At 41.5% G+C, this 24,904-nt stretch overlaps 3 protein-coding genes across 3 annotated transcripts; 1 reads left to right on the forward strand and 2 right to left on the reverse strand.

Annotated features, from left to right (window-relative positions):
• The first annotated feature begins 551 nt into the window (after nt 1–551).
• On the forward strand, nt 552–3,848 carry LOC103155914 (uncharacterized). The gene is made up of 3 exons (XM_007577801.2): nt 552–788; nt 1,723–2,207; nt 3,233–3,848. The coding sequence occupies exons 2-3, from the start codon at nt 1,739–1,741 to the stop codon at nt 3,658–3,660; spliced, it is 897 nt and encodes a 298-aa protein (XP_007577863.1). The 5' UTR covers nt 552–788; nt 1,723–1,738; the 3' UTR covers nt 3,661–3,848.
• Nucleotides 3,849–5,554: 1,706 nt separating this feature from the next.
• Nucleotides 5,555–9,209, reverse strand: LOC103155915 (oocyte zinc finger protein XlCOF6-like). Its single transcript, XM_007577802.2, has 2 exons — nt 8,874–9,209; nt 5,555–7,693 (listed from the first exon to the last, which is right to left on the reverse strand). The coding sequence occupies exons 1-2, from the start codon at nt 9,067–9,069 to the stop codon at nt 5,772–5,774; spliced, it is 2,118 nt and encodes a 705-aa protein (XP_007577864.1). The 5' UTR covers nt 9,070–9,209; the 3' UTR covers nt 5,555–5,771.
• A 2,596-nt stretch (nt 9,210–11,805) lies between these two features.
• rab40c (RAB40c, member RAS oncogene family) lies at nt 11,806–24,501 on the reverse strand. Its single transcript, XM_007577804.2, has 6 exons — nt 23,442–24,501; nt 16,429–16,489; nt 15,553–15,613; nt 15,396–15,473; nt 13,086–13,308; nt 11,806–12,689 (listed from the first exon to the last, which is right to left on the reverse strand). The coding sequence occupies exons 1-6, from the start codon at nt 23,581–23,583 to the stop codon at nt 12,415–12,417; spliced, it is 840 nt and encodes a 279-aa protein (XP_007577866.1). The 5' UTR covers nt 23,584–24,501; the 3' UTR covers nt 11,806–12,414.
• Between the last annotated feature and the right edge of the window lie 403 nt (nt 24,502–24,904).

Consider the following 24,904-nt stretch of genomic DNA (forward strand, 5'->3'; position numbering starts at 1 on the left):
ACGTGGGGGAGTTTCTGTGGGGTTAAAGGTCAGGGGAGTTTCTGTGGGGTTAAAGGTCAGGGGAGTTTCTGTGGGGTTAAAGGTCAGGGGAGTTTCTGAGAGGTTAAAGGTCAGGGGAGTTTCTGTGGGGTTAAAGGTCAGGGGAGTTTGCTGCAGGAACATCATCCAGCTTTTTGTACCTTTCGGTTGAAGAGGCAGCGTCGTGTGAAACTGGCTTTTTTAGCTTTACGTCCTGTTAGAATGTTACAGTAACATTCTAACAGGTATGTTGTTATACCTGGAGTTTTGCTTTTTGACTTTATATGTATGTGTATAAGTTTTACTTTCTGAAATAAGTGACATAAACTTACTGAACTTCTTCATAATATTCATGTTTTTCAGGTGTATTGGTGCATAAAGCCACGTTTTCAGGTCTTCTTCTGTCTCATGATCCTAATTTCTGAGCGAGTCGTTGGGATTATTCACCAGAAATGAAACTTAAACCTGAAATCTGGCCGGCCGTTTAGGTGTGTTTACTGGGAATAAACTCTTTTGTTCCTGCATATCAGAAACATCCAAACTCACTCGACTGTTTTAAAAAACCAGGAAAGTCCTGAAAGGCCCTGTTATGTCGGATATTTTTAACTGGCAGAAATGAAAGTGACATCTGGCCGACCACACCTAAAAAACACCCGACAGGAGAAACAAAAGTGAAACAGAGCAGGTCCATATTTGGAGTTTCCTCCTGAAGGGTTTTATAAGAAGCGGGTCGAGATTCAGCCTGCAGACTGAGACGGACACAAACAGAGGTAAGTCACAGGCCACAAACTTTAACATTTCTCAAAAAATGTTTAATTCAAACAGGAAATATGATCAGCAAACGTTCAAAACCAAACTTCCTGAAAGAAAAAGGTAAAAAGGAAAAAGATAAAAACGGTTTGACGCTTAAAGGACATAACGACAAAACTTCTTTCTGAGTTAAAGAGAAACAAAAGCAGCAGAAATCTGGGATTTATTTTATTATCATTTCAGCAAAATTTAATTAAAAAGCTGTTTTTAAAGCAAAGTGTTTACTGTAATTGATTAAGTTCCTAAAATACTGCCTGCAAATATGAGGCTAGATTTGTTTTCACTTTCACTTTTATATTTAAAATTATTCCAACAGGCAGACAAATGTATAAAGTTATGGGCAAAAACAAAAATAAAAAAACATTTATTCAATTAGATACAAACAACATAAATTTTAAACTGAAAACATTGTTTTGAAAATAAAAATATTTCTTAATATTTTACCAGTTTAGAGTAGGTAATGTTTTAGAACAGGGTAAAAATTGCTCCCAGTTATTAAGCATATGCTGTTTATTCACTTCTGCTTTAAATGCAACATGATTTCCAGATTAAAAACCTTTAGGATAACAAAGCTTTTGTAGAAACAAGAGGTCTCACTTTAACAAATTTTAAGTGTCGGTATTTTGGTTAAAACATGTTTCTTATTCCTTCAGTGAAGTTATTCACAGAAATATTACAAAATATAAAACTTACTGTGTAGAATTACCATATTTTAAAGTTACTGAAGTAACTAAATAGTAACTTGTTACTTCTCTCCTCCCCTCTGCATGTTAGACGGATAATTGTGAAGATAATCAGCAGCCTGCAGGTACCCATTTGTTCCAGCAGGTGGCGGAGTTGTAGCATTTATTGATTGAAACTGTTTAAACTTTCTTTTCATGTCCTTTTCTGCAGGGATTCTGACACCATCATGAGCAGAGTACAGTGGGCTGAAGTTGACTTTGATCCTCCTCCTGGAGCAATCCGGTTGCTCACCCCGCAACCGGCTGACGGCAAAACCTACGTCATGTACCATGGCACCACCCAGGCGAACGCTCAGAGCATCCTGGCCAGCGGTTTCCGTCAGTCTAAAGACGGGATGCTTGGTCGAGGGGTCTACCTGAGCAGAGACCTGGAGAAAGCCAGTCGCTATCCTATTGGTCATCCTGATGAAGACAAGGTGGTCATCAAGGCAAAAGTCAATGTGGGGAAGGTGAAACGCATCGATCATCAGAAGCACCCAATGCAGAAGACCTGGCATGACCATGGATACGACACCGCCTGGGTGCCGCCCAACTGCGGGATGGTGCCAAGCGGCCTGGAGGAAAACTGCGTCTGGGATCCCCATCGAATCACCATCTTTGACTTGATAAAACCCACTGTAGTCTCAAATGTTTCAGGTGGCTACATGTAAAACCCAGCAATGATTGATGCATTTTATACAATCAAATATATTTTTATATGTTTGTATGAAGAAATAATTTTGTACGCAGTCATTTTGACCCTAAAAATAAAAGTTTCAAACTTGTGACTGATCATAGATTCAAATTTATCACTCTCTGACATGGCTGAAAAAAGTTCAGCTGTTGATAATGACAGCTAAAATAATGTAAAATACATTTTATATGTCTATAAATGTAGGTGTAACGGGAGGGCATTAGGACCCAGCAGGCCTGGGTCCTAAAGTTTAAAAAGGGAAGCAGTTTTCTTAGCAGTTATGGATAAAGGACTAACCAGTAATTATATTTTAGAGTAGCACTAACATATTTTTATTCAAGTAAAAGTAAAATTCAGCTCAGTACTGCAGATGTACCTGTACATCCTGCCAGGTCTTTACAGCTTGACTTTTTCATTCAGAAAGTGAAACTACTTTAAATATAGCTGACATCAGATTGTTGATTTGCTGCCTGTTTTATTTTCAACTGATTGTACATCAGAAACAATCAAACTCAACCAACAGGTATTAATATTCTGGAAACTCCAGAATGTGCTTTCTTATTTACAAAGTTATTGGCTGGCAGAAGGGAGAAAAGCTCCACGTTGGTCGACCACACCTGAAAGGTGGAAAACAGGAGAAACAAAAGTGAAAACTCATACCAAGTGAAAGTCCATATTTGGAGTTTCCTCCTGAAGGTTTTTATAAGAGGCCGGAAGAGATTCAGGTTTCATTCTGAGACGGACGCAAACACAGGTAAGCAGGGCTGAAAACCTCTAATATTTCTCTGAAAAATGCTGAATTTAAACAGATCACTGATGTTCATGATTAAACTTCCTGAAAGATAAAAACAGTTGGATGGATTTATATGAATTTAGTCTTGACTGTTCCCCTCCTCTCTTGCAGGAATCTATACCAACATGTTCATGCCACTTTGGTATGACATCCATCTTAATTCTTTTGGAGAATTTTATTTGAACAACCAACAAGCAGCAGATGGCTGGATCTACACCATGTACCATGGCACCACCCAGGCGAGCGCTCAGAGCATCCTGGCCAGCGGTTTCCGTCAGTCTGAAGATGGGATGCTTGGACGAGGGGTCTACCTGAGCAGAGACGTGCGGAAAGCCAGTCGCTATCCTATTGGTCATCCTGAGTGGGACAAGGTGGTCATCAAGGTTAAAGTCAATGTGGGGAAGGTGAAAGCTATCACTAAACAGAACCACCCCCTGCAGAAGACCTGGCATGACCATGGATACGACACCGCCTGGGTGCCGCCCAACTGCGGGATGACGGAGAGCGGCCTGGAGGAGGACTGCGTCTGGGATCCCCGTCGAATCGTCATCCTGGGGGTCATTTACCCCTGTATGGTCCCAGTCCAGCTTGGATATCCAGGTTGTTCATATGGCTACATGTAAAAACAAGCAGTGATTGATTCATTTTGCACAGTAAAATATATTTCATATATTTGGATAATGAAAACCATTCTGTATCATTCTGACCTAAAAAAATAAGAAAAGTTTTAGATTTGTGATATTACATAAAACAGTGGTTGATTAATGCAAAAATCATGTGAAACTGCATGATAAAAATGATATAATTATGATTCAGTCCTCTCAGATCGTTCTTCATAATTTCCCGTTTGTTGTGGGATTGAGACTGAAAAGAAAATGTATCAAATTTAAAGCTGTTTGTCTCCAGACGGGTAGGAATTGAGCTCCATGTGTTATTTAATCAAATCAGGTTGAGTGAGAACAAAAACTGGACCCAGCTCAGTTCGAAGTGATTTCCTTTAAACCTCTTTGGGGCCCAGTAAGGACCTACACTGAGTTTCCACCTGTGTTTACTCAACCTAAGTGGTTCTGACCCAGTTAGCGTCCACCAATCTGAAGGAAAACGCTGAATAGAAAAGCATGTCGATGTTACACAAGCGGCTGTTCCAGCTGGTACATTACTGCCACCTTGTGGGAGCAGAAACACACTGCAGACAGTTGACTAACCTGCCAGGCTTTTTTTATGTCGCACTCATAGTTCACGCAAAGCCTCATGGGAATTTGGAATAAGGTGGATAATACACTAGGGGAAGCTTTAGTGTTAGCAAACATGCTATATTGATTCCATTTTACCTTAGTGCTGCAGCTAATTTTTACTTATACACTAATGTTTGCTGACTGAATGTTAGTCAATATAATAGTGATAACTAGTGGTACCATTTAAGCTAACCTTAGCATTTTAGCTAATTTTCACTTATACATTGCTCCTTTTACTCTAAATGTAAAGTTACTGGAGCATTTTAGCTAGTTTTGATATGAAAGCTAACCTTAATGCACTGAATGGAGAAAGTCAGTCAACATGCTCATTTTTAACTAATTTAAGCTGATTTAGCATACGCAGAGCTGTTAGCATACTAGCTAGCGTGTGCAACTGATGGTCAACATGCTACTGACAGCAAAAACTCTCTGGTGCTTTAGGCTGCTTAGACATGTTTCCCATTCCGCACACTTGAATTACTTAATTGGTCTTTAGCCTCAGCTCTTCAGTCATTTGAATCAGCTGAGGCCTCAGGGACACGTCTAAAACCTGGAGAGGCCTGGAGGGAGACATCACTGGGCTGATTTGACCTCCAGGTCAAAATCATTAGATTCAATAACCAAAGGAAAGTTGATCCAAAACACAACACCTAATCTACAACAGAATGGCTGAAAAAGAACAGAATTGATCTGTTGTAATGGCCTAGTCAAAGTACAGATGTGCAGCTGAACAAAAAGCTGTTTTTGGACCTTGGGAGAACTAAAACTCACAGCATTAATGGAACAAGAACCTTGTCAGAAAGTGTTTTCAGCACCGCTCAGACTTCAGAACCAAGTCCTGGTTCTGGTCTCAACATGCTTTAGCTGCTTAATCCGTTTCCTTTACGAATCACCAAATTACATCATATTTTATTCAAATTCTTTTTATTTCAGGAGTCTGGAATACAAAAAGATTATTTTAAAATTGGATGCATTTTAAGAGGAAACAAAAAATATAATGACACAAATTAAGGCCAAGAAAGAAAAATAACATTTTTTAGTCTTAATATCTTCATCTAAAATTTCTCACTTCACGGGATTCCAATCCAGGAGGAGTTTATGGTCCGGTTTGATCCGACTGGAAAAGGCTTCCTGAAACGATTTAAACTGAATTTTATTGATGCAGAGAAGCAGCAGCTCTAGACATGATGGATCAGAACCGGGCTACCCTAACAAGGAAGCTCACTCGGGTCTCTAGGATCAGAATCAGGTCCGTTTTATGGAAGTCTTTTACATCTTTGGATTTTCCCCCCCATGTTGTCTAATTTTAAACCACTAGAGGGTGACACTGAGTCTTTGCCTGATTTAAAAAGAAACAAAATCATTCACGAATAAAAGTAAGAGGAGATTTCAGTACATTTGTTCTTATGTTGTCACAGTTATTAATCTACGTTCAGAAATGCACAAACACCAATTTCCTAAAAATTACTAAACTTCTCCGCTGGATTAGCAGTTCTGGCTCAATCTTCCAGCTTTTTCCGGGACTTCTCCGAAGTGTGGATCTTCATCATGTGGAGCCGGACGTAGGTCTTCCGGTTGAAGGTCTTCCCGCACACCTGGCAGCGGTGGCGTTTCTCCCCGGTGTGCGTGTTGCGGTGCTGCGTCAGGAAGCTGCGGTCGCTGAAGCCGCGGCCGCACACCGTGCAGACATGTGGTTTCTCCCCTGAGTGGCCCCGGGCGTGCCGCAGCATGTTCTGCCGGAAGTTGAAAGACTTCCCACAGTAGCTGCAGCTGAACGGCTTCTCCCCCGTGTGGACCCTCAAGTGCACCTTCAGGTGGCCTTGTGAGTCGTAGCACTTCCCACAGACGTCACACACCCGCTTGCTGAGATGGGTCTTAAGATGGAGCTTCAGGTTCTCCTTGGAGTCGAACTGGTTCCCGCAGACGCCGCAGAGCTCTGAGGTGTGGGTCTTAGCGTGATTCACCAGAGAGACGATGGAGCGGAAGGTTGCTCCGCAGACCTTACACGCCATCTGTGGGCGTTTTGGTGGTGGGTTGGCTGAGTCAGTCTCTTCGCTCTGTGTCGCAGTCGGGCTTCCTGGGTTGCAGTCTTTGATGTGGATCAGCAGGTGGCGCTTGTGGGTGGTGTAGTCGTTGAAGCTTTTGCTGCAGAAGTTGCAAGTGTAGGGTTTCTCACCGGTGTGGATCCGGCTGTGACGCACCAGGTGAGGCCGGGTGGTGAAGGATTTCCCGCACTCAGCGCAGGGGAACGGCTTCTCCCCGGTGTGGATCCTCATGTGGATCTCCAGGTGGCCCTGCGAGTCGAAACACTTCCCGCACACCTCGCACACCTTCCCGTTCTTGTGGGAGTCCAGGTGATCCGCCAAGCTCTCTGGGGAGTCGAAATGATTCCCGCACACGCAACAGAGCTCCGTCTCGTGCCGCTTGCTGTGATTCAGCAGGGAGAGCACAGAGTGGAACGTCAAGCCGCAGACCTTACACGCCATCCGTGGTTTCCTTGCTGGTGGACTCCTCCTGCTGCCGTTTTCCGGCGAAGACTCACCGAGGCTGCTGTTCTTCACGGAGTGGACGAACAGGTGGCGCTTCAGGGTTGTGTAGTCATTGAAGCTGCGGCCGCACACTGTGCAGGTGTATGGTTTCTCCCCAGTGTGGATCCGGCTGTGGCGCAGCATGTTGGCCCGCGTGGTGAAGCGCTTCCCGCACTCGCTGCAGACAAACGGTTTCTCTCCCGTGTGGATTCTCATGTGGACCTCCAAGCCGCTGGAGCTAGAGAAGCACTTCCCACAGACTTTGCAGCTCTCCGCCTTCACGTGCGTCTTCAGGTGGGCATCGAAGAACTCCTCGCTGTCGAAGCGCTCGCCGCACACACCGCAGAGATCCTTGGAATGCGCCTCCATGTGGTTGACCAGCGACACAGCGAGCAGGAAGGCTCGGCCACAGACTTTGCAGCAGATCTGAGTCTTGTTCTTTTTGGTCGGGTTGAGTTTAGGAGCCACTGGGAGACGAGGAAGCTTAATCTTCAGCATTGCTACCCTTTTCTTTTTCTTCTTCTTCTTAATGCTACGTTTGCCTTTAGATTGGGAGTTGGCCCTCCATTCTTCCTCACTGTCAGCATCAGAGCAGCTCGTTGAGGCGCCGTCGGCGCCGTCCGGCTGCGTCGACGTGCTCGGGAGAGGCTCCTCCTCTTCCTCTTTAACCATCGCCTCGCTGAACTCTGTTGAACTGCTGACGTTTCTGACAAAGGGAGGCATGAAGTTGACCTTGATGATGCTGCTGTCCTCCAGCTCCTGGCTCCGCCCACCGGGGCTGGAGGGATCACGGTTTGTGTCCAAGCTCCATTCCAGCTCGTTGGGCTCTTCTTTCTGCTGATGGTCAGAGGTGAAGTCCTCGTCCCAGACGCACAGCGTCAACTGGGGTTCCTCTGCAGGAAAATACATAAAACCAAATTTAACAATAAAAGTTGTTTCTCAGACTGTCACAATAATAAATTTTGCTGGACGATACATTTTCCCAAAAGTTATTGCGATAAAAGATAATATTGTTGTTTTGAGACCGTTTTCAAGAAATATAATGGTAATGGTATGACTAATGAACTTTGAGTTCAAATGAACATTTAACACTGGAACTGGAAGACATTTCAAAATGAATAAAACAAATAAAATGACTAATGGAGTCTCTGTTTTCAAAAAGGGTTGGTTGACACCAAACACCAGACTGAAGACTTTTATAATCCAGTTTTTGGAAGAAATAGAAGACTAAAATGATAAATCATGCAAATAGAAATGACTGAGCTCGTTTTAATTTATCATGCGATTAATTGATTTATTGCTTATTGAGACAGGCCTAGCTGCTTCACATCATTAGAAAACGCATCCTTTTAACCACAAAAATAATCAATATTCATGTTTTGCCATAAGTCTACAAGCTGTCTGAAGTTAACATCATGTTATTAACTCATGTTATTAACGGCACAGTTAATAACATCATGTTATTAACATGACGTATTTACAGTTGCTTTCAGGTGAAATCCAAGACAAAAGTAACGAACAAATCTGCAGACTTTACAGCAAGTTCTCCTTTTTTCATAAGTTTTATTTTAAAAAGTGACTTTGCTCAACTGTTAAAACACCTGCAAATTATCGGGGAGTTTTAATTAGTTATCGTTTTAATTTCCTGAACAACTGCAGAAAGTTGTTCATTTCTTTAAAAAAATAAATAAAAATGCACCGTGATTAAAAACAGACGTAGAATGTTAAAGTAAATTATACTTTTTAAAAACTTTAGACTTCTGTTCTAAGCAATTATCAAAAAAATAAAATAACGGTTTGTAAATGGAGTTTGGGACAGTGGTTACATAAAAGTAAAGAAAAAACGAGTAAAGTCTGTTAATGAGCTTTGGCGTCAAATTTGGGGAAAATATTAACATCATTTTAGTAGAAATTAAAAAGAAGGGAAACTGGACAAAAATCTGATTCTATTGTCTAAATTTAGTCAAACAAAAATCGATAACGGGCCTCTAGCTGGTTGAGATCCGGGAATTAGACGGAGCCGCAGCTCCATCCGGAGGCCCGTGTTTAAATCCCCGCCGAGAGCTCACGCACCTGAGTGTCCACCTGGACTGCCTGGAGGCTCGGCCACCACCTGGAGCATCCTCCGCTGCCGGTGGAGCTCCTGCTTGGAGAGCAGCAGCTCCTCCTCATAGTCTGAAATGGTTTTCTTCACCGCCTCAAAGATCTCATCTGCGGCCGCGGAGAGCCGCTCGTTCACCAGGACCCGGAGCAGCTGGATGCTGGACATGATGCGGGCGGAGACACTTTAATATGGGAAAAATTGCAGCTGGGGAAGAATTTTCTTGGTGTTAAAACCGAAACCCGACATTAAACTGCAGACTGGGGTCTTGTTCTTCCGAATCCTTAAGGCCGGTGCTGCCACCTGGCGGACCGGAGAGGGAACTGCAGGAACTTTATCAAAGGTTGAGGAGACAAAATTTATAAATTTTAATCTTGGGGCAGCACAAACAAATGAATTGATAATAAAAATAGAATAAAAAATACAGTGAAACGTTTAATTGTTTAGTATTTTAAGTGGCCCATAGATTCGATCTCCATATAAATTAATCTAAAAGAGCAACACCTTAGTTTCTAAAATCATTGCTATAAACTACAGACTCCTGTAGGAGTTCTGCAGTGTTATGAGGCTCCCAGGGATCATCTGGACCTTGTGCAACCAAAGCAAGAGCTGGGTTTGTGTCCAGGATGTGTGGGATGTGCAGAGGCTTTTCTGACCTTGTCCTGTCAGCCTTAACGATCATCTCTTTAGACCTGATTGTTCAGACCTGTCCTGTTTTATGAATGAACCAAACCTGAAATGAAAGTTCAGGTATTATTTGAGCTTCAGAGATGCTAATCATAGTATTAAGAACACCTTGTTGCCACGGTTACACAAAAAGAAGAGAGCAAGCAAGGAAAGGATGTAGGAAACGGAATAAGTACGAGTTGATTTTGCATCACAGCCGTTTTCCCCCCACTCAACTTTCCACAGCTATGACTATTACTGTAAAAAAAAAAAAAAACGTGAAACATACCAATCTGTTTAATTGTGTTATTTAAACACCAGAACAAGTAGTTTTAAGGGAAAGTTCAGCAGAAATCTTTTTCATTCCTGTCGCGTCCAGCAGGTGGCAGCATTCTCCCATAAACTCATTACAGCGCAGAATAAACAGAAATGTTGAAAATTAAACTCAGACATTCAACAGTTTTATTGTGAAAAAGTCTTTTCATACACGTTGTCTTGAACTGTACAATCAATAATTTAAAAACATCATCATCATCATTATCATCATCATCATCATCGTCACAGACGTCCTCGTGTTTCAGCTCAGCAGCTTCAGCGAGTCATGAATGAACAGGAGTGTTTGTGCAGCAAAAATATTTGTTTGTGCTGTTATTGTTTTAAAGATATTTTTTAAAAGTTTCTAGAAGTCAAGAAAGGTCAACCAGCACCCCACCCCACCTTCTTCAAACAAATTTGGTGCTTTGTTTGTGCTGCAAAAAAGTTGTTTATGCTGCTTTTGTTTTGAAGATATGAATGAAATTTTGAAGGTCAAAAGGGCAACCAGCCCCCAAAATCTAATTTGGTGTCAATCAACTCCGTTACATTTGTGCAGCAAACAAAAATCATCACTATCTTTAAAATGATAGCAGCACAAACAAAACGTTTGCAGAACAAATATTTGACCTTTCATGACCTCTGGAAACATTTATTAATATCTTTAAATGGTGCAACAACGCAGCACAAACGTTTGACACCAGTTTGTTAGATTTAAAGGTTGACCTTTAAACTTTAACATATTCAAAGCAAAAGCAGAACAAACTTAATTTTTTGCAGCACAAATGTTTGACACCAATTTGAAGAGGGAAACGTCACTCAGGTGAGCGAACAGCAGCAGAACGGGTCGGCGGGTCACAGAACGGGTCGTAGTGAGATCTGTCTGGAAAACACTCAGAGGAACTGGAACAGCAGCTTTTCTGTAAAACAGGACAATTCCTGGATCTATTTTTACAGAATCAAAACAAACAACGAGCCAGAACCAGAACCGGACCGGGACGATTAGTGTCTGCATCTCTGGAACAAGCAGAACCGGGTCAGAAGAAGCAGGACTTATTGATCAGAACCAGCATGAAAACGTGGAATAAAGAGAAAATAAAGTGGCAGCAGGAAAAGAGGAGAGACGAGATGAAGCCCTGCAGAGCATCTATTATTAAACAGCAAGGCATCATGGGACGGCAGGCGGAGGCAGCGATGCGGATCACAGGGAGGAAGAGGAAGAAGAAGAAGAAGAAGAAGAAGAAAAAGAAGAAGAAGAAGAAGAAGAAGAAGACAGCGATGGATCCCCTGGGAGATCCGATCAGATGAAAAGCAGCGGCTCGGAAAAACTCACATGTTCCAACTCATTTAAGCACGAGCGCACTGCAAAAACAAAATCCTACCAAGTTTTCCTCCAGTTTCTACTGCAAACATCTGAGTAGACTTAAAATAAGGAAACTAACTAACGGGTCATTTTCCTCAAGATATAGGAGAGATTATTTAAGTCAATGATTATTTAATGTGGTTAACAGAGAACTAGTTCCACAGGCAGATTATTTCATTTATGACATGAACATTTTTATAAATGAAATAATCTGAGTGGAAATAGTAAAATCATTAAGAAATTATTGACTTAATCTCTCATATATGTTTCAGAAAAATTACCTGTAAGTTAATAAACTTGAAATGAGACAAAACTGACAATACAGAAACTAGAGCAAAAATTATTTGTAAGATTTTGTGTTTTTGCAGTGAACAGAGTGAAACGTCCTGCAGCACCTGAATGCAGCGCAGAGAGGACATAAGTAAGTAAGTAAGGGAGGGAGGGAGGGAGGAAGGAAGGAAGGAAGGAAGGAAGGAAGGAGACATCAGGATCTAAACTTAAAGTCTGGAAGTGAAAATATTTTTAAATTTTCATTCTGGACGGGAAAATAGTGAAACTGACTGTTTTGGCTTCATTTGACTTAAATAAATGTTTTTTCTTCATCACTGAAACTACAAAAGAAACCGATCAAATCTGAAATTTAACCGTTCAGATTCAAAGTGAAGCAGATGAAGGCAAAAACAAACCTAAAAACTTTAAAAACGGGTCAGAGTTTTCCCTCATTAAGGCCCGGTTCTGTCTGAACCCGTCCAGCTTCTCCGATGTTCCCAAACATCGACCCAGAGCTCATCTGAGGTATTTCTAACAAAATACTGAATCTGATCAGGTCTAAACGAGGGAGACAAGAGGGGAGATGAACCTGAAGTAAACAGAACCGTCCGACCCAGTTAAATTCCCGTCCAATCAGAACTCAAAACGCTTCGATTAACCGCGAAATAAAAACCATAACGTAAAAACCGAATCTGGGGGCCAGTGGAAGTGGAACTGGACTGTGTTAGTGATAAAACATGGATCAAGGCACCAAAGCGAGCCTGGACCGGAGTCAGCTGTGGTTCTGTAGTGTGAAACGTTGGTTAGCTTATCGGGAGGAGAGCGGTGAGGTTCTGTACATGTAGTGACGCCTCTGCAGTCCGGCTCTCCGCCCCGCGGTGAAACGTCGCTCCGCCCGTCTCCTAGGAGATCTTGCAGTTGCTGCGGGTGCAGTTCTGCGGCGGGCTCTGCGGCGGGCGGACGGGTTTGGAGCGCTTCAGGCTGTTGGCCTTGGAGCCGCCGGCCGGGTTGGCCAGCGAGTACGAGCGTCCGTGCATCATGACGGCGTTCATGCCGTTGGCCATGGAGAACGACTTGAGGTGGGACTTGATGGCGACGGGCAGCGGCAGCTTGTCGATCAGGTGGACGGGCGTGCACGACACGATGGCTCTGCAGCACAGGTCCTGCAGGCTGAACACTGAGGGAGGGAGACGGGTCAGAACGGGTCAGAACCACAGGACCGGATCGCTGAAAAAAGCAGCCAAACTGCAGCTTCGTTCACACAGCAGCAGAATAAATGAACCTGTCACTTTAACAATAAAATGCTCCAGAAATTATTGGAATAAACAATAACATTTTGAAACCATTTTCAGTTATAATAATAATAATAATAATAATAATACAGCCATTTTTACTGCTGTACTCAGAGCGAGGCTGTGGAGTCGTAAACTGTTCACACAGAAGTCATTAGCAGCATGAACGACCACGCAGAAAAAAAAAGACATCAGATTTTAAAAACTCTGAACTGATTAAAGGTTTAGCTGCACGGCTGGACCCTGAGCCGGTAAACAACGCCCCCCCTCGGCCCACTCACCTCTGTTGGGCCTCCAGAACTTCTCCATGCCGTGCCGCATCAGGACGATGCGCGACAGCTCCGTGAAGGACTCGATCACGTTGAAGTTGCAGAGCGGGCTGACCTCGAAGAAGGTCATGCCGTTCTTCTCGGCGTAGGCCCGGGCCTGCTCCGTGGGAACCTGCCGCTTGAAGGCCAGGTGCAGCCGGTTCCCGACCAGGATCCGCGGCACGCCCGGTGCATGCTGGGAACAAAACACAGCCGGTTTGGTATTGACTCAACAAGCTGCAGGTCTGTGCCTGACTGAAACACAAGACTCTGGATTTCCTTTGAAGGTTTGAATCATCTAACATCTTTCTGCCAAAAGGAATCTGGAACCAGCAGAGAATCAATAGGTTCTCTCAATCTAAGGAGTCAAAATAAATGATGGAAAATGTTTCTTTGTGTTTATATATATATAGAAAACAAAGAATCAGAATTAAATGGAGAATAAGTCTAAAAACTTTTTGAAAAAGTGAAATATCCCTTCAATGGTGACAAAAGATGCTGTGTTGAACAGGTTAGGATAGAGCTATGCTCTATACCTACAAAACATTTTTTGCACAAAATCATTCCTTGATAATGAGATTTTATTCGGCTCGATTTTTTGCATTTCAGCTATTTTAGGGCTCTGTCACTTTAAATCCAAATAAGCGGCTGCTAAGCCACGCCCCCAACTCAACGTTTACTCACACACATGAAAATGTTTGCAAACAAATGCACAATTATAAAACCATACATTTCTGAAAAGCAGAAGTGGAGCCTCCTGCACAATCAACATGAATGCAGCAAGTGCTTTCTGGATGGTAAGTCAACAACAAAACACTCCTTTTCCAGCAGCCATTGTACAGCAGTAAAACCAGCTGACCAAATGTGCTGGAGCACCGCTTGGGTTGCTAGGTAACAATTGGGAGGTTTTTGAAACGGCTCATTTTCCAGACCCCAAAAAAACATTAAACTTATGTTTTTTTAAAACACGTCTGTTTTTGAGAGTTGAGATCCAAATGGAAGAATAAAAATGTGCAAAAGTGAATTTTGCATAAACACAGGGTTTGGCGAACAGAGAGAGAACGACGCCCCCTGGTGGAGTGGCTCTGGGTGATGAGCCTTACTCCTGATGTCTATAATCACCTCTGACTGAATGATCCGGATCGTGAAAGCTTTGCTTCATTCCCTACATGACTGGGAGAAAATTAATTTATGGAAAATAAAACAGGAGTTTTGTCTCAGCCGACAGGAAAGTTTCACTTCTTCAGACGTTTTAGATGTTTTCCTTTAACATCTGATCCAGATGATTTCAACTCAGCAGAATCTCATTAATCTGAAATCAGCTGCAGCAGAAAAGTCATGTAAAAGCTGCAGGGCGGGGCGCCTTCAGGCCCAGAGCGTCAACATCCACAGAACATCAGGAAAACTCAGGAATAATTCAGACAGGTTGCATAACCAAACTGAAGGTCGGTCTCATCATATTTAACATTTATTCACAATTAAAACACAAAAACTAATTATTTTATGATTTATTAAGATCCTGCTAGAAGAGGCACTTTATGTTTTGTACATTAAATCCACAACTGGCTCAGAAATGCCAAGATTTAGTCAATATTTACTGGAAAAAGGCAGTTAGATGACATCAAACTGTGTAAAGGGCCATAAAAAGCAAAGCAGATCTACGGCTCAGAACCTTTTTAAAAGATTAAATTCAGACTTCATGCAGAGAATTAAACCATCAGGCATTTTGAACAAACTTTAAAATATTTCAGCTTTGTTTCGTCCATTAAAGGTGTCAGAAGAGCCAGGAGAGCCGAGGTGGAGCAGGAAAAGCAGAGCTGGAGCCCACATTCCACAGACCAAAAATACCACCACACACACACACACACACACACACACCGATGCAGCAGACATCCTCTTTGTTTCCATGTCAGCAGGAAGGACACAAAGCAAGACGCTGGAATTCCCTGTTTGCGTCGTTTAGCTTCGCAGCGAAGCAGCAGGAAATATCACAAGTTTTTCCTGATCCTAATCTCATCCTTCAGGTTCCTATGCATCAAATATTTTGTTTAATGCAGCATAAACATTTTACAACAGAAAGAGACAGAAATATCTAACACGACCTGAGATCTGTGTTTGCTATTAACTAGGGCATAAATGATCATAACAATCAAGCAAAAAGAATAAGTGAGTAATCTAATACAAAAATTGCCCTGTTCTGTAGCAGGAATCACAGCTGGAGGATTTTCATAAATGAGCAGAAAAAACATTGATTGTTTGGTGATTGTTGGTGGTGTCTCTCACCTCGTCGATCTCCCTGATCCAGCGGTCGATGCCGTCGAAGGACCAGCGGTTGGTGATGTCATACACCAGCAGGATCCCCTGAGGAGAGACGGAGTCACCAGAATCAGAACGAGTCAAACAATCCCTAAACGTTAGCTTAGCAGGCGCTAGCTCTCACCTGAGCGCCGCGGGAATACGAGCGGAAGATGGTGCAGAACCGACCCTGACCCGACGTGTCCCTGTGGAGCAGCGCAGGGCGTTAGCACGACGCCAAGGCGGAAACACATCAGCACGATAACACAGGAACTCATCCAATAAACTTTAAATTCTAATAAATATCTAACACTGGAACTGGAAGATGTTTTAAATATACAAAATAAATAAACGACAAAATGAATTCTTTCAAAAACAAACCAAAGCACCAGACTGAAGACTTTTATCATCCAGTTTTTGGTAGAAAGAGAGAAACAATAAATCTCGCATATAGAAATTATAGAGTTTGTTTTAATTTTTCATGCAATTAATTGATTTGTTTGCTGCGACAGGCTCAGGTAGAATCATTAATACCCGACGTGAGCAGTTCACGCAGTTATTTTCTCAATCACTTCAAAGTTCTGCTAATGATGATAATTTGATGCTGACACTAAAAGAGGAATTTTTTTCTTTTAAGCATTATTTGTAACACGTACAAAGTGTAAGGTCACAAGATGATCAACATGCCTCATTAAAATTTCTTATTTTTGTGTTGGAGTTCTCATAAAATCGTTCTCATAAAAGAGTTGACCTGAATTCAAAATAGAAACTGTAAAACAAGATGGCCGCCCTCACACGTTGACACCTGAACTCAGGAAACCCAAAGAGCTCATTGGTGAAAAACAAATTACAAAAATTTAATCTCAGTTTCTTGTTGAATGACCAAACGGCTCTCTGGAAAATATTTCCTCCAGAAACATGATGGAAACTGAATCCTTTTGGCGCCAGCATCAGTTTTTGTTGACCAACGTTTTCCTTTTCCTGTAAGGTTTTCAAACAGCAGCGGTTGGTGTTCGCTCACCACAGCTCCAGCTTCACCCTCCGGCCGTCCAGGAGGATCGTTGTGGTTTTATAGTCGATCCCTGCAGAGAGACGGGAGCAGCTGTTAGCAACACGGAGACGTCCGTCAGGAAAACAGTGACTCAGCACCAGCAGGAAGCATTTAAACGCCACAGCGCTGCAGGGTTTCCCCCAGTGGATTATCAGCCTGGCGGGCTACCAGGCTTTACTTGTGCCCCCACAAGGCTAAGCATTGTTTATTTATTATTGTTCGTTTTTAATGTTTGCCTTTTTTAAGACTTTATAGTTGTTTTTCAGGTATTAATCTTCCAATAACACATTATCATATTTTCAAATTTCCTGCCAATGTTAAACATTTTAAACTTGAAAAATGGCGGCCGTCCAGCAGCCCACCACCGGGTTTAGAGCGTTTTCAGGGGGAAAACCTGAACTGTCAACCTAAAACATGTCAACAAGCCCCAGAACCAGCTGCTGCTGAAAACTTCACTCTCTTCTAGCGAAGCGACAGCTAACGTTTAATCAGAAAGCGCTGACGCAGCGTTTTTCACAGGAAGCTGGATGTTAAAAATAATTCACTTTCCAAAACAACACCTATGTTGTTCAGGTGACTCATGTTGACTTTCACTACTGCTGACTCAGTATAACGGAGCAGGAAACTGATCTCTGCCAAACCCGTCTGACCTGCTGCTGCGGTTTTTATGAAGCACGTGAACACCTGAGGACAAACAGGTGCAGAGCAGAGCGGCCCGCTCCCCACCTGGGAAAACGTTTAAAGACTCAAACTGGGACTTTAATTAGTAGAATAAAGTTTCACCTGTTAAAAATTTTAATGCAATTGCATTTATTGTTCTTTGTGTTTTTTAAATAACCGTTCTAGTGGAACCTTTCTATTCGTATGTTTCTGGTACGCCTGTAAATCTGATGCACTAGCTACATGCGCTAACAGCAGCGATGGAAGCTGCTTCTCTCGGCCTGATGGGGGTTAAAGTCGGTTTCAAAACCATCTCAGTGGAAAAGGCTGTTGTTGTGTTCAAGTTGTGCTAAAGTAAGCTAGCCTATCAGTGAAGCTATTCAAGCCTAAAATAGCATCTGAATGCGAAACACGTAGCAGCTAATGCTAATATCAGCGTCCACATTTCCAAAGGAGAAAATCAGATGGTTGAATAACCTGAATAAATTAAAAACTAAAAGTTTCTGTTATTGAGCTCATATGTCTATTTAGTAAATAATTTATCAGGAAAAATTATTTTTAAATGAAAATGTTGCTTATTTTGACGATGTATAGTTTTATATTAAAACACAATAAATTAGACTCTGTAATCAACTTGATTGTAAATATTACTGTAATTGTAAATATTACATTATATTTTACAATATGTAAACAAACAAAAGAAAGTAGTGAAATGCTATTTGTCTTGTTAAACGGTGAATTTTAAGTCCTGCGTTGGGTTTTAGATTTCCAGTGATGCAGAGAAATGCTCTTTTTAAAGAAAATATTTATTTTACTATATATTTGATTATTAAAGCAGTCCCATTCGCTCAGATCAGTTTTACAAACAAACTCTGATCAGTGCAGCTCTAAGTTCCTAAGAGGTTCAGATAAATAATTAAAATGCAGCCAAATTTATGCTTAGTAAATGGAACAGAGGATTTATTCTTATGAGTGCGTACAGTTTAATTTCCCTCCCAAAGTGAGCGGACTGAGTTATCTGTGTCTAAATGAAGCAGCAGGAAGAGGAAGTTAGAAGGGAACATGATTTATTATGAAGGTCAGAGAAAATGTCTGCAGCCATGAAAAACAAAGTTCTTCTTTACAGATCATTAAAGTTTTAATATTACTGCTTCAATTGTTATTTAAGGTAAAAACTGTTGAATCCTCACATCAACCTGCTAATTCATGAGGCTTTACAGCGAGGAGCTGCTCATCAGTCGGGTTTTCAAAACGACTGCTTCAGGTTCTGACGGGTCACCGCTGCTGGCTAACAGCATTAGCAACATCTCACAATTTCCAGGCAACTTAAAGCTGCAGTTGACCATAAGTGCTGCGCTTGCAGCCTAATTGAATTGGAGTGAGTGCAGGGCGGCGGTCCAAGAGCCGCCTTTCCTCTTAATGCCGGACCTCACTTAGAAATCCCAGATAATCGATATTCTCCTGTGGCGTCTTCGATTGAAGCCGCTTCCATTCAAAAGGAAAATAAAATAAAACTCAGACGGCGCTCAGACTGGAGCAGATTTAACTTTGAGGTGCATTTATTAGATTTTAGAGTTCATGACATTAACAGAACATTTTCCATCTTTGACCATTTTTTTTTAAATAGTGAAGAGAAAATCTGAAGGCCATCAGTCATTTTGACAGATTTCGATTCACACACAGCCGTTTCCAGCTTTTCACACACTGCAGAGGAAACTAAATCAGTTAATAATATTAACACTAATAGTCCCATCTGAGTGTCTTCTGACACATGAGGACAGGACCCTTTGTTCAGAGTTCAGACTTTTGATGGCTTTGAGGAATGTTCCCGAATTTCAAACCTTTGGCTAAAGTGCTGCTTGTAATCCCAGTGTCCAGTAGAACATGGATCCAGATCATCATATTTAATTAGTGCAAACAGGTGAACAATTCATGCTCATAATTTCAGTAAAATTCACATTTATTCATCTGTTTGACGAATTCTCTGTTCATCTTGCTGAATATTAATTAAACCAAATGAAATGCAATTGAATGTCATCACTTTAATTTTAAAAAAATGGTGGTCAAAATATTTTTATGTTTGATTGCATCTGTCAAAATGATGGACCACAAACATATTATTTTATTACAGCCACGCGAAGCGTCAACATCTGACAAAACGAAGCTCAATTCACTTCAAACCAGCAGGTGGAAACATCCGATTCTCATTTTGTTCCCCAACATTTCAAAGTTCACCTAAAATTTGCATGTCAGTTGGATGGAAACTGTGATAAATTTCTCATCACAGTAAGATTTTGATTATCATTGTCATGATAAATTCTAATTAACAAGGTTTGAAAACCCATAAAACTGCCCATATTGTCAGGATTCTTATTTTTCCATTTTTATCCGGAGTTTCTTCAATGAAAATATGATTCAATGTAAAATATGATTAAATGCAGTTACTGTGTGTATTTTAGTGATACAAGCCACAGACCAAGCAGGGAGTCGACAGCCAGAGATCAGGCTCAGCCAAGAAAATACTTTTATAGCATTTTTCCCCACTTTTGATGCGTCAAATATCAGCACAAAACATCTGCTGATGTCAGCATATTGAATTAAATCAGTAGCTGTTTGCACTAAACACTTCTTCACATTTTCCCATGACATTTAGCTTTAGCTGCAACTATTGCTTCCATGCGTCTGAAACAAATGATGGGAAAAATATCAGACCAACCACCAGCAGGTGTAGCATTAGCTACGACTCTTTAAGGCTAAACAACATGTTGCTGTGAGAAGCTGCAGATGAAACGGTAAAGACTTTGAGTTAGCATTGCTACTCAGAACCAGAGCAGAAATTACAAACTCTTTAAGAATACCACTGGTTCAGATTAGAGCTCAGAGCGCTTTTAAATCCTGCAGTAGGGTGCCGGTTTGTTAAGTCCCTAAGCTACCACTGTCAGACAACTGCCCACTTTTCTGTTCCCATGTTTGTTTCTATTATTTTGTTAAATACTGATAGCAGAGATCCCCAACATGAAATCAAGTGTTTTTTCCTTTCTACATTTAACTTTCTTCCAAATTAAAGCATAAAAACTTTAGACTTCGCTAAACTGGTTTGAAAACGTAGACATATTTAAGTAAATATTAAAGCAGATTATATTTTGATTCTACAAACCAAATAATGTTTTAAAAAGAGTTTCCATAATGAAAATACTCATTTCTGCATAATTGTTTTGCCATTTCTGCAGAACAGGAACTTGAGTCTGTGCACAAATTAACTCTGTGGTTTTCTGGCTCTGCTGTGAGGAATAATAAATTAAACCAGTGATGCAGGTGAACACTTTGAGGTTCCTCACATTCTGGGAAGCATAAGTCAGTTTTCTTATATAGGAAAAACATGAGAATGAGAACTAGAGCAAATTCTCATGAGTAAGAAGCAAAAAGAAAGTGAAGAAAAGAAATGTGTTGCAATAAGAGTCTGGCTGCATCTTTAAAGAGGATTAAAGAACATCCTGCTTTTTATTTAGCTCCAGCTCTCAGTTAAACCCACTAAAGCTCCTGTTTTATCTGGATCCAGTGATAAATGCCACCAATAAACTTCTCCATTAAACTACTGAACGATGGAGCAGAAAGCCAAACTGATTTGATTACGCGTCAGGAAAAAATAGAAGCTTAGTCAAATTATCTATGGAGCAGATAAACTGAAATGCATCGCTTAAAACTGAAATTACTCTAAATTTTTAAACAGGATTTATACTTTGCTCACTGGGAGAGATCATAACTTTCTAATATTCAACTAAATTCTGAAAAACTTAGTGGGACAGCATACTGATCATTTTCTGAGAAAGTCTTTAGATTTTGTCATTTTATTCCTGGAATGGGTTGAGACAGTGTTAGCTAATATAAAAGGTTGATAAAAACAACTAATTCCACTGGAAGATTATTTCACTTATATGAGAAATTATCTGTTTTTATCTAAATGAAGGAATTATTGGCTTGAAACAAGCTCTTGTTTATTGCTAAAAAATCAGTTCCAAGTTAGTTTTGATTTATTTCAAGTGTATTAAGACATTTGAACCAGAAACTAGAGAGAAATACTTACTAGATAGTAATATTTTGTGTTTTTGCAATGTAGGGAGTTATGCTTCAACTGGCACCCCAAAAATCAGGACCAATCAAAGCCTGCGGGCGGCTTCAACCAATCAGAATCTGTTCTCCTGAAATACTCAGGGTGCACAGAAGGAAACACACACACTCACACACACAGCCCGTCTGCTGATGGAAATCAATAGCACCGCCGTCTCTGAGCGCGTTCAGCTGCGATCTGCTCAGCCTCCATATTTAATGAAGCCGTTTGATCTCCCCCACTGCCTCCTACCGGGTTCAGACGCCGATCCGACTTTTATTTATGTGGAGAAACGAGGAAATTATCCAGAAACGTCCAGAAGTCAATATCAAACGCAAACAGTCAGATGGAGCGATTTCATCTAAAAACAACTGGAAACTCTGGATTTTTCCTCCATTAGTCACAGAAACAACATTCCAGCTCAATCACTGTTCAGCATTTACCAATCAAAGCTAAATCATTATTTATAATGATGCGATTAGGAAAATAAACAGATTGTAGGTTACTGGAGTTCCTGGGGGCGCTGCAGAAAAAGCGGCCACCCTGCAGGCTGATGTATTTTTCATGAACTGTTGCTGTTTTTGCAGAAAGGAGGAGAGAATCCGACTCATCTGCAGCAGATCAACCGTTTCTGTTTCAGCACCTGACTGACATCAGCCACGTAATGAGGAGGAATTAGGATTAATTAGTCTGAGGGTTTGTCCAGCTGTGCTCCAGCTGTTCACTGCATTCTTTAATGCGTTCCTTCCCTCCGAGCTGCCAAAGTGTTTCACACAGTCCAGGTTTCCCGATGGAAATCATCCGTCAGTGGCTGATTCATCCAGCCATTTCCAACACGTTTCATGTTTTAATGACCTACTTCTCAAATAGCAAATTTCCAAATATCCCAGTTTATTTTTAATCATATTTTCCAGTTTGTACCACTCGGCTTCTTTAGCCACCAATCACCTTCCAGCTGGATGTTGCACCGTGAATGCAGGTCGAACTGGGACAGATCATTTAAACTGGTTCGCTTCCACAGTCAAACCTTTCAGTTTCTATTAACTGAGCTTTTCTTTGCATCAGCTTCCTTCGTCTGGTTCTGATCTGGTGACGACGCCTTCGGCTCTGAATAACTTGAAATCCATCTACAGATGGCGGCAGCCATCTTTACTGACGTAAACAGAACGCAGAGGCAGCCATCTTTACTGTAATAAAGAGAGCGCTGTGGCGGCCATCTTTACTGAAATAAACAGAGCGCTGTGGCGGCCATCTTTACTGAAATAAACAGAACGCAGAGGCAGCCATCTTTACTGAAATAAAGAGAACGCAGAGGCAGCCATCTTTACTGTAATAAAGAGAGCGCTGTGGCGGCCATCTTTACTGACATGAACAGAGCGCTGTGGCGGCCATCTTTACTGACATAAATAGAACGCAGAGGCAGCCATCTTTACTGTAATAAAGAGAGAGCTGTGGCGGCCATCTTTACTGTAATAAAGAGAGCGCTGTGGCGGCCATCTTTACTGACATGAACAGAACGCAGAGGCAGCCATCTTTGCTGCCAAATAAGTCACTTTGAAGACAAGTTATTCCGACAGAAATCTGATTGCATTTTAATCAATAGTATGAATGACAGGCAAAATAAAAATAGAAAATGAAGTCTGTCTGTCCTTCAAAAAAAAAGGCTAGTTGAGGCCAACTCACCAGACTGAATACTTTTGTCATCCAGTTTTTGGTAAAAAGAGAAAAACAATCAATGGAAATGAGTTTGTTTTAATTTATCATGCGATTAAATTGATTTATTGCTTGTTACAGCAGACCTAATCAAACAGTTTGGACATTTTCCTTTCTGGGGTTCAATGCAAACAAAGACCCCAGTTTGTGTTGATCCTCAGACTAGAAAAAAATTATTCAGTATTTTATTAAGCTATATTTAAAAACTGCAGTCCAAGCAACTTTTGGTGATAATTCATTAAATCATTTTGCTCTAAACACCGAGTATAGTTTCCACCTTCCACCTTTCCATCACTCAGATAAGGTGGAAATTACACCCAGTTATGACAATTAGTTTCCAGGTTTAGACACAGAGCATCATGTGCTACATTGGGGACGTGAATGAGAAGCATTGTTTACTCTGCCCCACTGTGACATCCACACACAGCGCGAATGTTCAGGACTTTTCTTGCCAAAGCGTGAGCCATCAGAAAAGCAGGTTTTTCTGCCAGCAGTGACTCACCGCTGCTGTAAGCATACGGAGACTCTGCAGATCCGTCCTGCAGGCTGTCCAGGATCTCCCCTTTGCCCACGTCGCTGTCTCCCACCAGGAGGAACTTCAGCAGGTAGTCGTAGCTCTTCACCGGGCTGCCCTGGCTGCCCATCTTCACCTCTGACCTCAGGAGGCTCAAAATATGTTATTTCCCTCGGGCTTGATCCAAAACAAAGTCTGTTTTGCCATGAACTACCTGGATGTGGGTCCAGTTGCAGAGGCTTTGTTTTTCACTATTTCCAGCTAAAATTTCTAAATAAAGTGGGTGTCATAAATATGTTAGATACTGTGAAGCTTGATTAAAGATAGTGCACATTGGGAGAAAAAAATCCCATGTAAATAAGAATTATGTAATCAAACTGAAGCTGAGCCTGCCTTTAAATATCGATTGAAGAAACTGATAACTCCATCTGAATCCGGTTGGAAACTCTAAAAAAGCAGCAAAAACATGTCAGTAATTATATTAAACTTCTCATTGCTTTGTTGTGAATTTGTTTTAAAACGCTCTCAAACTAGAAATGCGTCGTTTCTCTTTTTCATTCAGGAGACGCTTTCGTAGCAACGAGAAGCTAGCTCTGCATGGGAGCTAGCGGGCTAGCCTAGCTCTCCCACAGCTGCTTTCAATCAAAATAAAATTTACATAAAAGACAGCTTCGAGATATAACCCTAAATGAGTTGAAATTAGACTTTAGAGTAAAGCTAAAATATATAAAGTAGCGCTATTTCAACGAGCAGTAACGTTTTTTCCCCCCAGCTAGCCCAACTTCCCCCCAACGTCTGTATAATTTCAGGCCCCCCTTCTCTTCATTTACTCCGGGAACAAAACAGTCCGTAACTTCAAATCCAGGGGAAGGACCCGAGAAATGGCTGGAAATCACGCAGCCGAAAGGTTGTTGCGTCCAGTCCAAATCCGTGTGGGTGCACTCGGAAATCTCAGCCCGCGATGTTTCCATTCCTCTTCATGGTTGTCTGTCATAATCACAGATGTTCCTCCTCCACGAAGCGCCACAACACTGCCACTCGCTGCTCCGCCGCTCTCCCTACGCAGCACTAGCCACGCCCTCTTCTCCGCCTATCTCTCATGTGATTGGACGCTGGGTTTCGCGGGGGTAGTAAACAGGCGCGTCTATTGGACAAGAAAAATGTCTATCACAGATTGTTGTCAACAATGCGCAGATGGTGGAGGGGGTATGTGGACACAAAAAGATGTTCCATTCTTCCCAGAGTGCTGTTAGAACAAAGACAGAGACATTTCATCATGTCGATTAACATGATTAAATTAAAGTCTACTGTGGGTTGTAAAGGGACAGTCAGACCCTATTTACACAATTTACTCTAACTTCTTAGACATCTTTTATTAACTGTTTCAGTTTAAATAATCACCTCAATTTAATCATGTTTATCAGCACCAGCACATAAAATAGGATAAATTG

This window comes from Poecilia formosa, unplaced genomic scaffold (assembly GCF_000485575.1).
Source record: "Poecilia formosa unplaced genomic scaffold, Poecilia_formosa-5.1.2 Scaffold455, whole genome shotgun sequence".
NCBI classification, from domain to species: Eukaryota; Metazoa; Chordata; class Actinopteri; order Cyprinodontiformes; family Poeciliidae; genus Poecilia; species Poecilia formosa.

Excerpts from the sequence above, each read along its gene's own strand:
- rab40c (XM_007577804.2), bottom strand. The coding sequence starts at position 23,583 with ATGGGCAGCCAGGGCAGCCCGGTGAAGAGCTACGACTACCTGCTGAAG. Across the intron at positions 15,474-15,552 it reads CGTATTCCCGCGGCGCTCAG|GGGATCCTGCTGGTGTATGA; the intron begins GTGAGAGCTAGC and ends GTCTCTCCTCAG. Across the intron at positions 13,309-15,395 it reads GGATCAGGGAGATCGACGAG|CATGCACCGGGCGTGCCGCG; the intron begins GTGAGAGACACC and ends TTTTGTTCCCAG.
- LOC103155914 (XM_007577801.2), top strand. The coding sequence starts at position 1,739 with ATGAGCAGAGTACAGTGGGCTGAAGTTGACTTTGATCCTCCTCCTGGA. Across the intron at positions 2,208-3,232 it reads TGTAGTCTCAAATGTTTCAG|CAGCAGATGGCTGGATCTAC; the intron begins GTGGCTACATGT and ends ACAACCAACAAG.
- LOC103155915 (XM_007577802.2), bottom strand. The coding sequence starts at position 9,069 with ATGTCCAGCATCCAGCTGCTCCGGGTCCTGGTGAACGAGCGGCTCTCC. Across the intron at positions 7,694-8,873 it reads CAGTCCAGGTGGACACTCAG|AGGAACCCCAGTTGACGCTG; the intron begins GTGCGTGAGCTC and ends ATTTTCCTGCAG.